The sequence below is a fragment of the Myzus persicae genome, unplaced genomic scaffold, assembly GCF_001856785.1.
Source record: "Myzus persicae strain clone G006 unplaced genomic scaffold, MPER_G0061.0, whole genome shotgun sequence".
In the NCBI taxonomy this organism is placed as follows: domain Eukaryota; kingdom Metazoa; phylum Arthropoda; class Insecta; order Hemiptera; family Aphididae; genus Myzus; species Myzus persicae.
Window position 1 is genome coordinate 873,404 of NW_019101991.1, and position 17,118 is coordinate 890,521.

The 17,118-nt window shown below is 29.3% G+C and overlaps 2 protein-coding genes across 3 annotated transcripts; both read left to right on the top strand.

Moving 5' to 3' along the window:
- Nucleotides 1-25: 25 nt before the first annotated feature.
- LOC111030940 (probable small nuclear ribonucleoprotein Sm D1) lies at nt 26-3,361 on the top strand. Of its 2 annotated transcripts, none has more exons than XM_022310678.1 (4): nt 26-304; nt 1,902-1,978; nt 2,807-3,010; nt 3,195-3,361. In XM_022310678.1, exons 1-4 carry the CDS (start codon nt 291-293, stop codon nt 3,302-3,304), a joined length of 405 nt encoding a protein of 134 aa, XP_022166370.1. In that variant the 5' UTR covers nt 26-290; the 3' UTR covers nt 3,305-3,361. The 2 variants fall into 2 exon arrangements, with proteins under 2 accessions (XP_022166370.1, XP_022166371.1); XM_022310679.1 differs by lacking the exon at nt 26-304 and adding an exon at nt 378-487.
- Nucleotides 3,362-7,965: 4,604 nt separating this feature from the next.
- On the top strand, nt 7,966-11,932 carry LOC111030926. The gene is made up of 2 exons (XM_022310660.1): nt 7,966-8,296; nt 11,546-11,932. Exons 1-2 carry the CDS (start codon nt 8,099-8,101, stop codon nt 11,687-11,689), a joined length of 342 nt encoding a protein of 113 aa, XP_022166352.1. The 5' UTR covers nt 7,966-8,098; the 3' UTR covers nt 11,690-11,932.
- The last annotated feature ends 5,186 nt before the right edge of the window (nt 11,933-17,118 follow it).

A 17,118-nucleotide genomic window follows, 5' to 3' on the forward strand; every position in this document is an offset into this window, starting at 1 on the left:
CGTTGATAACATCATATCGTATTATCGTACGTCCGTGTTCGTATATCAATTTTTGCCTTTTGGTTTCCACATTCATAACGCTTCTAATTTCTGAATACGATTGACGGCTACATACCAAACAGATTACATTTATTTGCTACAGCAATTTAGTCAGGTAGACATCAGCGGAGAGGACGAAGTCCGTTCGTCTGTACCATTTTTGTGACTAGTGACTAATTTTAGTTTGATTCGACAAAGTACATCGTAATTAATATTCATTTTAGTCTACGATAGTCCTGAGATAAAGCATCATGAAGTTGGTCAAGTAAGTAAAATAGTTTTGAATAGGATATTACTTATCATTTTATTTTTCTCTATCAGGCACGTTAAAACTAACTAGTTGTTGTTTATGCTATACTCAGCTAATTAAGTGTTATGTTAAGTATTTTCACATTGTTTATTACTTAATCATAGTTCTTAGTGATTTGTGAACAAACAAACTGGAAAGGTAAGCCTAAGTGAAAAGCTATAATCTTTGAAAAAAAATTTCCGTTGCCTTTATACATTTGCTTAAACCTTGGCGTTGAGAAATATAAAATTTGGCACAATTATAAATATCTAAATGAGTGGCTGGGTTTGATTTTCCCTATTTATTTTATGTACACATTATTAAAATGAGAAAATATGCTCTTACAAATTAAAAATAAATGTATTTTTTATCCATAATGCAGTCCATAATAATACATTTCTGTTAATTCAACTATTCAAAATACTAGGTATTTAAAATGTACTTTTCCCAACTATAAAGTGGATAATCAGTAAACAACAATGTCTAAAACATAAATATTGTTTGTATACTAATTACTAATATTTGGTTATTTTTTAATGTTATTTAACTTGTTTAGTTATTCATTTATAGTTATTTATGGTGAAATAGTGTGGTAGATTCTTAAATATTAGAAGGTTTAATAACTTAATTAAAATTTTAACAATGGTTGGCTATTTCGGTTATATACTCTATTTGTAATGAGATCGTACCTCGGCGGCCGACTTCTGTGCATGGGCGTGGCTTCATTCCACAGTGATAGTCTCACAAGCTTTCTAGGTGGGAGAAGCGTCTAACGAATGCAGATGAAAACTGGTCACCGCCAAAGTAAGATCTCATTCCAAAAGAGTGTAGTAGTCTATACTCTGTTCAGCAAGACAACACAACAACACAACAAATTTGTGTATCCCCACACGGCACTCTGCCATTGATACTGGTTCTTCTATACTCTATAGCAAGGTGACATTCAGGGATGTGAAGAACAGATTTTTTTGTAGATTATAATAGATCAAATGTATGAATATAACATTTTTTTGCAAACTGCTATACAGGAGACTGTATAGTTTAAAAATTCCAATGTACATAAAATAAATAAAAATAAAAGTTAGATTCATATGTATATACCATACATGGTAATTTATTAAGTATTCTAGAAGTTTTTTAGTTATGTAATTTTTTGTTTTAAGGACTAGGTCTATGGTAATGGGTTACGTAGATAGGGCCCTTAGAAGATTTGAAAAAGTTAGCTATTACTATTGACTTATCAATATAAATAAATTGTAAAAATGATCCAAGTACAATAAATACTGCACCTAACATTGTATATAGATTTTATTTTTGTAAAAGCATTTTTGAGGATTGTTATCCTAAGTATAAACATTTTAATAATTTAGAAACTACTCATTACAATTTTTTGATTTAGGTACATTAAAATGTTTAAATAAATAATTTTCAGTTAACAATGGGGTTCTCATTTGAATAAATGTACTGTTAAAGGGAAAAATGGGTTGAGCATGCTTTAAAAACCACCCTGTATATATTTTATAAATGCCAAAAATTGTATTAATAATTATTTTTCTTTTATCTATATCAACAGGTTTTTGATGAAACTAAGTCATGAAACGGTGACATTAGAACTGAAAAATGGAACTAGTGTTCATGGGACCATTACAGGTAAACAATAAATATTAAAAAAATTCAAGAAATTTTATTTTACATTTTATTTAATTGCTATAGTTAGAAAAAATTTGAACTTTTATGAATTTTTGTCTATGCCAAAAGAGAATTCACCAGATGGCAACCAAAAATACATAGATTGCTGAGCATCCATTTTCTGATTAGCTGATTTAAGTATTACTATTCATAATTAATATGTATGACAAAGTATGAGTATAATATAATAAATCTTAACCAATAAATAAGGTGTTCTGTGGAAATTAATTTTAGTCATTTTTAGACACAATGTCATACTTAAATAGTATAAGTAATACGATAAAATATGTATTATAAATGTTTTATTTTAATAATAAGAAAAAAAAACAACATCCTAGCTACTAGAAAGGAAACTTCAGTTACAAGTCTTATGATAAAAAATTTCAAAAATTGAATTATTTTTTAATTAACATCTAAAAATTAAATCTAAACATGTAAATTTTTGGTATAGAAATATTATGAATTGAAAATATACCTTAAAGAATGATTTTTCTAACAGTTAAAAAGCTCTTACTAACGCCACTAGAGGCCTACAACCTGATGCCATTCACATTTCACACTATGCATAACTAGTGTCTACCTTATTGAAATAGAGTTATAAAAAACATAATTCACGAAATTATTATATACTATTATTATTAATTTATTAAATAATTTATGATATATTTATTAACTGAATAACATGGTAATATAGTTTTTACACTTTATAAGAATAATTAGTTTGAAACAAAATAACAACCATATAACCTTAATGTTTCTCAAAAACTATTTAACTATTGTATATTTTAGGAGTTGATGTAGCGATGAACACTCACTTGAAAACTGTTAAAATGACCATGAAAAATAATCAGCCAATACATTACGAAACACTTAGCGTCCGTGGTAACAATATACGGTACTTCATTTTACCAGATTCACTAACCCTTGAAACACTGCTAGTTGACGATGCACCTAAATCAAGGGTAAATCGTAATGGGCGAGGAACTCGTGGAGGTTTGTGATATTATGTTTTTCTATTAATAAAAGGGGGCAATAATAGCCATTTATATAACTACATGAAAAAATGTTTATTTAATAATAAATAACATCTAATATTTTCAATTACTCACTTCATAGGTTTTAAAATAAAATTTTGAAGTATATGTAAGATTATTTATTTAATGTCTTGTTGTTTTAGCACCTGGAAGAGGAGGTCGTGGACGTGGAGGTCCAAGAGGACGAGGAGGTCGTGGAGGACCTCGCGGTGGTGGAGGTCGTGGACGTAGTGGTGGACCATCTCGGCGTTAAAAATATAATTCATGTTCCTAACATATTTGAAAAATATATTATTTTACATATTTGAAATTCTTAGTACATATTTACGCATTTTTAATGCATATTTAGTTGGTTTTTAGTGCATATAAATCCATTTTCCTTTTTTTCAACTTAAAGAGGTTTGATCACAGATGGGTTTTCTACCAAAGTAAGCCTATCTTGTGCTTATTTTATCAAATGTCCTAGTAGTTGGATACTTTTTCTGAAAACATATTTTAATTCATCAAGAAGTTTAATTGAAAACACTTTTCTACTTTAAAAATGTATTAACATTCAATTTGAAATAATCAGTAAAAAAATGTAAGGAAGCCCATTATAAAGTAAACTTGATAAATTCAATTATGTTATTTTCAGACATTTTATTAATTTAATAGATAAGCAAATACAATAATTTAAAAAATATTGATACTTTTAGCAGGGCCGGCGAAAGCTCTGGGCGACTGCCCAGGGCGCCAGCACGGAAGGGGCGCCAAACTGTAAATTATTTTTATATAAATTATCTTTTAATAGGCATTAACAATCTGTACAATTTGAAATATTAATTATCTAATGTCGTTTTAATTGAAGGTGCATCTGCAATTATTCCATATTTGTATAATGTATAAGAATAAAACAGTGTATCGATATTCGATACCTATGGTTTTGATGTAAAAATAATGCATGGAACTATGGATCATGGAAGCATACCACCGCATTTGTGTGGGTCAATAAAATATATAGATGGTCGTAATAATTATTTTCATATTATATTCAGCGATTTATAAATAAATTCATAAAACTAGATGATTACATCTAGATTTGTTAGAAAAACTGCAGCGGTAAAACTCATTCGGACCTTACGGCGAAAATAACGCAGTCTTGCGTAAATCAAAAAGACACAATTGTCTGACACACACAATTATTTATTGTTTTCGAATTTATTGTTCTTAAAGTTATGATACATACTAATTTTATTTAACTTAGATATTATTAAAAAACTTAATTTTACTACTACTCAAACTATGTGAGAGGGGGGGGGGGCTTGTTAAGGGCTCCAATACTTCTTGCGCCGGCCCTGACTTAGAAAAGAAACATTAATATTCGTGTAGTGCAATATTGACACATGCATGCATGTGAGGGAGCTTATATATTACTTACTAATCACATTTACACACATTAATGATCACTTAATACAGTATGCACATGAATATGTACACAACATGTACTTATAAAAAAAATGAATTGTATTAAACTCTTGTATACCTATTGGTATTGAATCCCTTTTAGCTAATAATACTAATTCAACAATTACTTTTATATATATTTTTTTCTAACTTCAAAAATAGTCCAAATTTACAATACTTAATGTCAACTTAAAAAAAAATGCAATTAGTTAAAATTATAATTCCAAAGAATTTACTTACTATTTTGCATTATATTTCTGTAAAATATAGTTTTTTAAATGTGATTAAATACCTACAAATTAAAATACATCTATTTAGATTTAAGTATCTTAAAAACATTTCAAATAGTCTTAAGAAGTTTAAAGAGCTAATACAAATATTTGGCATGTATTTAAATACTCTTAACTGTACAAGTAGGTAAGAAAATTGATTTTGTACATCAAATTTAATTATATCATAGAATGTCTAGATAGTAGTACATGATTTGTTTTGTCTTAAGCATTTAAGTAACTAATCTCAGTAAAATCTGAATATTATCTGTCATATCTAATCATAATATTCCATGTAGCTAATAAGTGATATGATTGCGTTTGAAGGAACTTAAGAGAGTAGCACTTAACTATTTATGTAACATTTAAACCTGATCATAAAAAAGTTTAACTATAAAGTATAATTTGTAGCCTAACAGTCTTCTCTGAAACATATTGTCCCTCAGGAAAATTGATTATTTTTGTTATTCAATATACCCACCTACTGTAATGGTACACATACAAATGCTTTAGTTATGAACATTTTTCAAATTAAGAATATTTGTTGTATCTATAATTATATTAGATATAAATAAATTATGGTCTGTAGTTCTGAATATAAAATAATTAATAATAATATTAGTACAAAATGATATACAATTAATTAAAATACTGAAAAGAAATAATACAAATTAAGTCTAAATGATAAGATTTAAGAAAATAAGCCTAAATTACATATACAATAAAAATGATAAATAATAATAAAAACCATTTCTAATTACCACAATACTACTAAGAATACTGAAGCCTGAAGGTGTCTATAATTTTCTGTACCTACTTGTATTATTGTTATAAATAGAAGGTACATATATTTTATATGTTTGCAGCTCCATCTTGATACATTTTAGATCCTGTGTGACTGTGTGGAGAGATGAATATGTATGGATTTTTCAAAAATGGTGGTTTATTTATTTTTTTTTTTTTGTATTTGTAATCACTTTTTTGCGCAATATAAATGTTTAATGCTTAGATTATCAACTACAATAGCTTTTCTGGAAGGAAAGTGAATCTAGTTAGTACTTTAAGGAGTTCGAAAAATTCCCAATAGTTTTCAAAAGTCCCGAAAAAAAACAAAATAAATTAAGGAAAAATGGGATATTTTACTCAAAACCAGTTTTTGACAAAATAGTTCTCCCTTACATACATGCATGTGTCAATATTGGACTACATAAATATTAATGTTTTTCAGAAAATCATAGAAAATCAAATCATTTTTACTATCCCATATATATAACTGATAACAGACACAAATAAAACATTTTTTTAAAAACCTATTGATCCGCTCAGAATCTAAAATTAAGGAAAAAGTGAGTTTTTTACAAAAAAATGTAAATGGTACAGTAGTAGACAGTAGACTGCGTAGACAAATAATAATTCACGACTCACGAGTGAGGATAAGTTTGTATAGTCAGAAAAAATCATTAAAAAAAACTTTGTAGGTAATACAAATATTACATCCGACCTGATTGGATACAATGTGAAGTATGTTACTCGATAGATACTATAACAATTATACTTATAAGCGCCAGGGCACTTCCCAATAACACTAAGTGAACAGGTTGAACGTAATCCACCAGATTTAAATGTTGACAAAAAACCAACGCACGGAGACGAAAAATTTCCAAGACTGGCGAGGACGCCAGTGAAGGAAAAGGACTCGTAGCGAACATTCCACGCCGAATGCGAGACTTGGACGGCTTTTGGAGAATTATCGATTCGGTGGTAATTCAAGCCATGTTCGAACAACCAAAATGTATTATAATAATTGTGAGGCAAAATGTATAAAAATAACAAAGGTCATTGGAACATAACTACCTATCGATTTAGTAGCAACCAATTATTTATTTTTTCAATTGGTATTGAAATAGGTAATAAGTTTTATAAAATTAACTTTGCGTAGTATACAACATCATGTTATTACAAAACTGAAAACCAACTGTATATTTTAATAAACATAATATATTTTTTACCTATTAAAAACGGTAATTTATTACAAAAAAACTGTTTATACTGACTCACGTTGGTTAAAATAAGAAGGTCATGTATTTTTATACTTATAAAATACCTGGTAAAAATAAGTCTTGAAATATAGGTAAAAACTAATAATATAATACATTTTTCTAATAATTTCCCATTTTATAGAGATAAAAATAATATGTAGAATTTTGTTAGTTATTTTGTTGTGGTATTTTAATAATAACTATTTACAAAATACGAATGAGTTATAATTTATAACACGGCGTCTTGAGTAGGCCATTTCGGTACAGTGATGTGCGAGTCCATTTTCGGATTTTCACAATATCTTATCGGTATGGCGCATTTAAATACATCAACGTAAATAAATTCGACAACTAATTACAACTTTAGATGAAAACTGACTTAAAGAGTTGATGTCATTTGCCATTTGGTATTTTATATCATAATTTGCAGGTAGAAACTTGCAACCATCTTTATCACTTATCACAATACAAACTAGATATTAAAATAGGTAATCGCTCATTAAATGTTTTTTTGTTAGATGCAAATAAAAAGTAAAAAATTGATAAGATTTTTTGAAATTCTTGAACATTTAATAAAAAGTTCCTCGAAAGTAAGTAAGTTGTTATAATAGCAGTTGAAAATTAATATTAAACATCCATAGGCACGATTTTTTTCATAAGCATTTCAACTTAAGAGTTTAAAAGTTCAATGTTGACAACATTTATAAAAATCTTGAAAATTTGAAAAATTATTTTTTAATCAATATATTATATAAGATTGAAGATTTAAAACAAGGATCCTCAAATATAAAAAATATATAATATAACACAGTTCTTTTTTATAGACATTTTAAGATCAAATTCGGAAGAAATTACATATTTGAATCTATTTACCAGTAAGTTTATTTATCATTATCACCGACTATTTTTACATATAAAATATAAAATATAAATATATATAAAAAATATATATGTATATAAAGCATATAAAATATTATGAAGCTGAAATAAAAAAAAATCCATTACATTATTTAAGTGAAACTTAGCAACCTCTGTTATTCAGCTATTAAATTAGTTTTTAGATTATCATGAACGATGATTAAATTTTTCTAAATTTATTAATTTTATTATACGGCATATTCATAAAATACCAAAAATATGGATCTAACCCATGATTTGAAAACCCCCTTTTCTTTTTTCTTTTTCCGTTTCAAAAGATGTTTTTATTGCGAAAAAACTAATTTCTTAAAATCAGTCTATACGTGCATAGACTGTTCTGAAACTTGTCACCGGAAGTGTCACAAACAATATATAAAAATGGAGGAGATTCGTAGACGTAATGATTTGCACCTTAGCAATCCAGTTCTCGAACATTCTGAAAGTGAAATCGTCGCACCAAGAGACATAAATGGAAAAGCTGAAAATAAAAGAGATGAATCACAAAAGACAGAGAAAGAACAATATAAGTTGTTCATGACGAGGCCAAACTCCAACTTAATTTTTGACATCCTGCAGGTACACCGTTGTACACCCATAAGCCATATAATTTGATATATTGTATCTACTAATAATATAATACAAGTATAATTGTATTAAAAATTACAATTAGAATAATAATTAGATTTGGATGCCTATATATTGTCCATTGAGACATTGTCCATTGTGTACATGACTTGGACACTTGGGGTTTTGTACATTACAATGTGTAGGAAAATGATTGTCTAGTTAGTCTGCAAATGTATGGTTACAGTTTTTTACGATACTATAACAACACTTGACATGTATAAGGTATAAAGTAATAGACAATATCTATGATTGTTTAGTATGGTTATAATAATGTTGTATAAAAATAATATAATATATTAAATATCTTTGGTGTAACACTAACAGAAATGGATACATTTCATAGAAAATACCCTCCCCACCAACATAAAAAAATTAATTAATCCTGGTTATGCCAGTAGAAAATAGGTATAGCTTCTTGGCATAGCTAGGGGTGGTGGTGCGGGACTAAGCCTCTTAACTTTTATTTTAGCCCTCCTCTCAGTGGCGTATATAGGGGAAGCCCCCCTAGGCCAGAGCCCATAGTGAAATTTCAGGTTCAATTAAAGCATTGCATGTATATTAATTTAACATAATAATTATAAAATTGAATTGCGCAATTTTTATTTATACTGTATAATATATTAATATGTCATAATTATTAATTATATAACCACGCAGCTGCTCCCTTAAAAATGTATAATCATGGCTATGCTGCTTGACTAGTGATAATTGATAAATTGGCCCATAGTGAAAATAATTCGTGTATACTCCACTGCCTCCTCTCATAATTCCTATACTCCCACCAACAACGGTAGCTACATTAATACATTTTAATTTAAAATATCGTTTTATTTTTTTTATCCAAACTATATGTATTATGCATAATATCATTTGTATGTGTAGTTGTCAATAAAGTATCTAAACACAAAAATAGTCTTCACGATCTTTTTATTTTTATTTTTTGTGTGTCTGTCATCACGTTTTGTTACAATAAAATACTTAAATTTTCTTCAACAGCATCTTATCTGGTAGGAAAGGGAATCTAGTTGGTACTTTAAGGGGTTCAATAGAAAAAATTCCCAATAGTTTTCAATAGCCCCAAGAAAAACAAACAAGAAATTAAGGAAAAACAGGAATTTATACGGAAACCCAATTTTAGACAAAATCGATTTTGGTTTTTAATATAACTCTAAAAATATATAGTATGGGTAATGGGTATATGAAATTTTCACTGAATGTTCAATTTGAGTTTTGTATACATCATAACATTTTCAAAATATTTGTATACGTGTTAAACTATTTATAGGCATATGACATTTCGATTAAAATTTGTTTCTTTTAAAGTAATATCGATAATAAAATTTTCGCTCGATCAAAAAACTTGAAAATGTAATACAAGGTTCCTCATAAATGGTTGTTAGTGGAAATTAAAAATAAATCAGAGTAAGTAAACAATATTTTTTTATGAGCGTTTGAATTTAGAATTTTGATAGAATTCGTAAAAATCACCAAAATGTTCAAATTATTTTAAGTTTTTTATCTAAGACATTAAAATGTAATGTAAGATTCTTTATACGTTTGTCTAAATTTATCAAAAAAAAATGTCTACTGGAAAGTCAAATTAAATTTTTACAACATTGGATTTTCACATTTTTACTTGATACAATTTTAAAAATATTTAAACTCTTTTTGAACTGTTGGCGGACATTTTTAATTTTCAATTTTTTTAGTTTCTTTTCTATAACTGTCAATAAAATCTTATTTTTTGGGTCAAAAAGTTTGAAAATTTAGTACAAGCCTTCTAATAAATATTTACAATATCAGTTGAAAATATTCAAAATACGGTTTTTTTAAGTATGTAAATTTAAAATTTTGACAAAATTCAAATTATTCAAAATTTATAAATAATTTTAAGGTTTAAAATTTTTAAAATGTTCAACTTTTATAGCTAAGGATTGACAATTTGAAAAATGTTTCATGCAAGTAGGTATTATTCTGTAACCAAAAACTCTAAAAACTGTATGAACACAGTTTTTTTTTATAGTTATTTTATGTTTAAATTTGGACGTAATTACATATAATTAAATAACCAATAATAATAATTTTTTTAGTTATTTTGTTGCTCAACACACAATGACTTTTTAAATGTTTTTTTTTTGGCAAAAATGAATTTAACTTACTATGGTATACTCTTTTTTTGTTATTTACGTCTGCAATGATCGCCAAACGCGGTTAGATTAGAAAAAAACTTTTAACATTTGGTAAGCAAGGAAGAACTTACTAGTAAAATAAATTACCCTAATCACAATATCATACAATTTACTAAATTAATCAAAATTACTAAGTAATATTATAGACTGACAGACCATCTTCGCTCAGAATCGTGTTTGGTATACAACTACTTTATATCAGTGAGACAGCGAATTCAAATTTAACACCATCTATTACAGTGACTCACTTGTAACCTACTATACAGCAGAGCGACATCCACTTACCCGCTTTTGTTTTTACATGTTTTCAGGCTTTAAAAAATATAAAATAAATTAAACCAAATTGAAATCAGAAATATTGGTTAGATAATCAATTGTTAATCATTCAATTTTATTATTCTTTACCTATCATCGGGGAAATTTAAAGAGGCTAAAGAGTATTGTTCAAAAATCTATTTTTCAAATTTATAGACAAATCTACATTCATCACTTCCTGTTCCAAGTAGTTCCGCATTTAGCAAAAGAACAGAAAATGGTTTAAGCTATGCAAAGAATAAATACCTATATAAATTTAACTTATGTTACCAAATCGATTCTCTAAGTTGCCTGTTATAGCTATTGAAAGAGATTTATTAAATGTTCGAAATACGGAACATTAAATAATTTGAAAAAAAAATGACAATGCATGGATGGAGGCTTAAACTGTTATGACTAATGCATTGTAATAACAATAATAATAACCTATGTTACCCATATCAATTATTTAACTTTCACTTATATTATAAGAAAATTAAAATCTTGAATTTGTAACTAAAATAATATTTTAATTTATATTTAGTAACAATTAATAGAACGTATTTGGGTGGTGCTGGGAGAAGAGTCCAACTCTTATTTTACTCATTATAATAATTCTAGGACTGAAGTCCCGCTAATTAAGGTCTAGTTACGCCTATGGTATAACCATATAGGTGCGTAACTATAAAAATAACCTGATCAAAATATTACTTAGGAACAAGCTATGGATCAAAGAATTTCCAAATCAGATTCAATCACAGAAGCGTCGGGAGCTGGTGTAGTAATACCGACTCAGAATGATGACGTGGTGCCGGAACTTAGTGAAGATATTTCGATACCAAATGCAGATATTCAATAGTGACAAGATTTAATTCTAATGTGACCGAAATGAAAAGATAACAAATGCAACGAAATCGAATGAAGCCGTCCTGGGGATGGATAATTCCACCGAACCAAACCTAGAGTTAGGCCAACTACGAAAAAGTAAGCAGCACAGGTTCCAGTTTATGCTTCAAACACCATACATCATAATTTCATTAAAAGTAATATTGTAATACACATTTTTATTATACTTCAATAAAAATAATTTTCATAATTTCAATATTTTATAATGAATACCTACTAATATACCTTAACGTAATAGTGTAAACTTTAAATTAAACGAACATATAACTAGTAACTGACAGCCCTACGCTGTCATAGTGAGTATAACTAAGTGGGGTACCTAACAGATGCGTTACCCCAGCACCCGTACTTACGAAATCATAAATTGCAATCAAGCAGTATTATGTATTTTATTTTGTACAATTTTGTACAACCAAAATAACATTTTGCACCACCCTCAGCCCCCCCCCCTCACCAAATCCAATAACATCTGACGGGTGCTGCGGGCCCTGCTCCCGGATAAGTTATTTTTCACAAATTACGATGTACCTGGTGTCATTGTCAAATATTATTTATATTTTATAATCAGCGCTAGTATTATAACTTATAAGTATTATCGTTTCATCAAAAATCGGATTGTACAAGACTACTTTTAGACATGCAATGTTATATTTTTATTCATAACCATAAGATAACAATAATAAATTACAAAACGTAGCGTGAAGTCAAGAACACGGTTAACGACGCTAAAAACAACAGTATTACAATTTACAATAATATATAAACGTATAGTGTATACAGTATACCTACACTCTACAGCATGACAAATATAACGCAATGTTTATTTTTGTAATTCTTATCAGAAAATAAATCATCAGTTAACAAATGTGAAAAATGTAATATGAATGATTCATTTGACTAATGCTAAAATAATATACCTTCGTATAATATAATTGACATTATTTTAAAACTTGATATCTGAGTACCTAATATTTCCAGTTGATTATTCTTTTTGAATTTGTAATAAATCAACAACATCTATTTCTACCAACCAGTTAAAGATGATAGGTATGCATGGACGGATAGGCTCATAGGAAAATCAGGATTTTCCCAGTAGCCTCCCATCAAAATTAAGCTCGGAGGTCGTCCCAATCCCCAAAAAAAATTTAATTAATAAAAATAAGAAATTAAAAATTAATTTTCGTAATAGTGTTATACTGTAATATACTACCGTCTGGTGGCTGCACATTATTATTACACATTCATTTTTTACTAAAACTAAATAATATACATACAAAATATAAATGTAGATAAATGAGTTCGAATGACAAAAATAATAAACAGCCATAATAATAATTAATAAATATTATAGTACATGAAGTCATGAAACATCATTTTATTACATTATTTTAAAATTAATTGTGTGTTTATTTATTATATTGTGTAGGCGCGAATCGCCATTTTTATTATTATTATATTTTGTGTGTGCGAAAATTATTTGCTTTAGGCACAGGTAGCAAGCTGGCCAGCCTTGCACCGACTACATATTGTGAGTTATTTTATATATTTCGTTTATATTATTATTATACATCATACATTATATATTATACCTTTTTAGTTTTTCCTGTTGGGCCAGAAGGGCCATTTATCTATTATTGTGGGGCTTAAATTGTATATTGCTGCGACTTCTTTCTATATATTGTGTATTATTCCAAATGTATTCTATTATACAGCAACTCAAACTTACCTAAGGCATTGTTTTAGTTTTCAAGCAAACACACACACATAAACACACTTACACGCCCATCGCACACTAGCACTCTCTAGTCTTCCTCTGCGACCCAGTCCACTTCTTTAGAGTAGCTATACTTAATATATACACACAATTCACACAGGTCGGCGTGTGAGTGTCAGCGCTACGTAGTATTTGGTGACTGTGCATCGCGGCCTATTATTGTTCGTGCATTTTATGACCTTTGCAATGTTCAATTTATTAGATTACATATATTTCTATTAATTCATTTCAGGATTAATGAACTCTTATTATTTTCCGTCGTATGAAATTGATCTAGTGTATATATTTTTATTTTGCAATTAGTATCTGAAATCGTCAGCTTATACTTTTCATGCGTGGACAAAAATCAAACTGATTATTAATATTATCATCTGTATTATTATTTATGTTTCAATTTATTATTTATTCCATAATTCAGATTTGAATTTTTAGTGTCTTCCCTTAGTCTTAAATCATTTTCTTTGTTGTATCTTCTATATTCATAGACGATTTTTCATTTGTTGGTTCGGTGTTTATATATTCATATATCAGGCAATACGATGCATAGCGAAGAGGAATTTAACATTTTAATAGAGTTAAAAAGGAAAGGAAGCTAGGTGTTGTCAAAGTGGCTCTCACCCGTGCAAAAACTTTTGTGCAAAAATTTGTTATCAGTGAACAACCCATCTTTCGGGCTACGGTCCACGAAGATGATTCTTCTTCAACTGCTCAGAAATTTTACTAATTGTGTTCTTCGAAGAGAGTTAGGCTCCGGTTAAGAGCAATACAGGTGTATGATTAGAAGCTGGGTCATTTAGGTTTACAATTTCAGTGGAAAACTGATGGAAGATTGGTGATAAAGAAGTGAAGGGTGTCAGGATGACGGTTGATTTGTGATGGCCAATAGGTTGGAGAGTAGGACTCTACTATTATCTCTATTATCTTGAGATGATTGATGGAATTTTCTAGGGCTCGACCCCCCTGGATGTACGTGGAACGACTCCAAGTTTGGTATTTAGCATTGATGTCAGCGAAGATAATATGGGTGAAGCTAAGGGTAACTAAAAGTCTTCCTGGAGGAAAATATCATGGAAAGATGAATGGAGATATTTAAGGAGTTTATTTTTATCGATTTGCTTGCTGCTTGAATATTTGTACCAAGTTATGGTGAAAGAGTTTAATGATCAATTTTATTGAGATGAAGAGTGCAGCACCTGTGTGCTGTACCATCTGGATGGTCAGCTTTCATAATATTGAATTCCAATATCTTGAGTGTAGAGGTTTTAGTTAGGCGTGTTTCCGAAATAAGTGTTATTAAAACTTTTTTTTTGAACTACTTGAAGTTCATTTAAGCTTGGGCATACATCCAATGCTGTCGAAATTCCCTCGGGTGTTCGGTAAAGAGACCATATGCCCACTATCATTTTTTCACTATTTATACATGGTCTAAAAAAGGTGATACTATACACCAAACTCCTTATGTTATCAGATGACCTTAAGATCTTAGGTCTTGTTGACACTTTAAGTGACTGCCATTCTTTACAAAGAGCGCTTAATTTCATGGTTTCCTGGTTCAATTCTATTAGATTGCAGTTTAATACTGATAATTGCTACACTATTTCATTCTTAAGAAATAACTCAATCATTGAATCGATGAAACCACGAAAAAAGATTTAGGTGTCATACTCGGCTCTAAGCTCAGCTTTCATCAACATATTGCAGCAATGTGTTGTAAAACTCCAAATACACTTGGTTTTATGCTACACTTAGCTAAAGAGTTCAAATTGTATGCTTCACTCATGCGTATATTTAATGTTCTCTTGTTAGATCCCTTCTTTCTAGAGTTAGTACTATGTAACCCCTGTACGAAAATGGATTCTTCTCTTATAGAACGTATCCAGAGAAGATTTTTAAGTTCATCAGCATTTATTCTGAAAATTAATCAGTCTTACTACAATTTCGGTCTCGTGTCTTTAGCCAATAGAAGAGTTGAGGCTAACTTACTGTTTGTACACATATTAATTCATGGATATATTGATGCTCATACCCTACTCGCTCAAGTTCGTTTTAAAGTTCCATCCCGTCAAACTAGGTCGTACGCTCCCTTGGCCATCACTTCACACAATACTAATTACCGCAAAACCAACCTATTGATAGGATGATGAGCCTTGGCAATAAGCACCCTCACTTGTTTAATAGATATTAATAAATATTGTTTTTATTGTTATTATGTACTTACCTAATTACTTAAGTATATATCTTAATATCTAATACCATATTAACATGTACTTTTGTATTTGTATTATCTTTACTATTACTTATTGTATCATTTGTATCACACATGCTACTGCATGTCATTTTCACTATCATTGCTACTTGTAAAGTTGGGTAAGTGTAACACCGACTTAGGCTAACTATATATATTTTTGAGAATTATATTGGGCCTGTAATTAATTAAATAGATAAAATAAAAATAAATGTTGTTGGATGCCGTTAGAGTTCCATAAGAATACGGACAGTGATTCATGTTATTTGTTGGCGTTATTTAAGAGTTTGTCGATGGCCATAGTGAGAAGTGATCTAAGTGAGTTTATTAATGCTTTAAATTAATTTATAAATGAGGAGAGTAGTGCAGTGATATTTGGTTTTTGTTTAAGCTGATGTCTTGAGTGTGAGAAGATGAATCTTGATTTAATGGTCGAACATTTTGTGCGTAAGATTGGTGCGTAGGTTGAAATCCACGTGGATGACATGGAAGGGAACTTTTATTCAAGATATTTTTAGAAGGGTTCGATACTAATCATTTTTTAAGATCCAGGTGAGATTGAGAACCTCTACAGTTGGCCGGGTGATTTCCACTACATAGAGCAGATGTTGCCGGGAAGCTGCGATCCTTGGTACAAGTTGTTGACTCATGCATCACCACAGCAAAAGGGGAGTGATTACAATAGCCACAAGTGGCACATACAGTGGTCATACATCTGACAGCCGTAGCATTGCGGAATTTCTTCTTTAGGATGGGAAATTTCAACTTAATTTTAATGTAACACAATAAACTTAGTTTGAAAATATCGGAATTTGATGGACTTGGATCGATATCAATAAAAAAGAGCATTAGGGAGTATTGGTTATTTGTGAGTTACAGTCATTATGTTTTTTGTGACAAATCTTTTATTTGAGATTTCCTGTTTAATAAAAGAGGTATTAGTGGAATGATGCATGTTTCAAATTTTAAATTTTCCTCTTTTGATTGATATGAGTAACATGAGACATTTTAACTTTGGGGAAATAGTATCTTCTATTCTATTTTATTCTGCTATCTGGTAGATTAACGGAAGAGCAAACATCCGACAAATGAGAGACGTGGGTGCGGCGTGTAGGGCTGATTTTTTACGTTATTTTCCCGGAAGAACTTAACACATATAATATTAATTTAAATCACGCATGATCATACTAAGAGAGTAAAGTACTCGTGATACTAAAAATAAATGCTGTAGTATTCCAGTAAGAGTGGCACCCGCTGCAGACTCCAAAGTTCAAATAAACAAACATAATTAGTAAACTATATGATATTATATTTTTATAGTAACAATTTACAGAAAAATCGTAGTAAGCCGATCTTTGAGGGA

What these genes read in the sequence shown, in the direction of transcription:
- LOC111030940 (XM_022310678.1), top strand. An exon ending in TGTTCATGGGACCATTACAG is followed by an intron (nt 1,979 to 2,806) that starts GTAAACAATAAA and finishes TGTATATTTTAG; the next exon opens with GAGTTGATGTAGCGATGAAC. An exon ending in TGGGCGAGGAACTCGTGGAG is followed by an intron (nt 3,011 to 3,194) that starts GTTTGTGATATT and finishes TTGTTGTTTTAG; the next exon opens with CACCTGGAAGAGGAGGTCGT.
- LOC111030926 (XM_022310660.1), top strand. Translation starts at nt 8,099, where the DNA reads ATGGAGGAGATTCGTAGACGTAATGATTTGCACCTTAGCAATCCAGTT. An exon ending in TAATTTTTGACATCCTGCAG is followed by an intron (nt 8,297 to 11,545) that starts GTACACCGTTGT and finishes AATATTACTTAG; the next exon opens with GAACAAGCTATGGATCAAAG.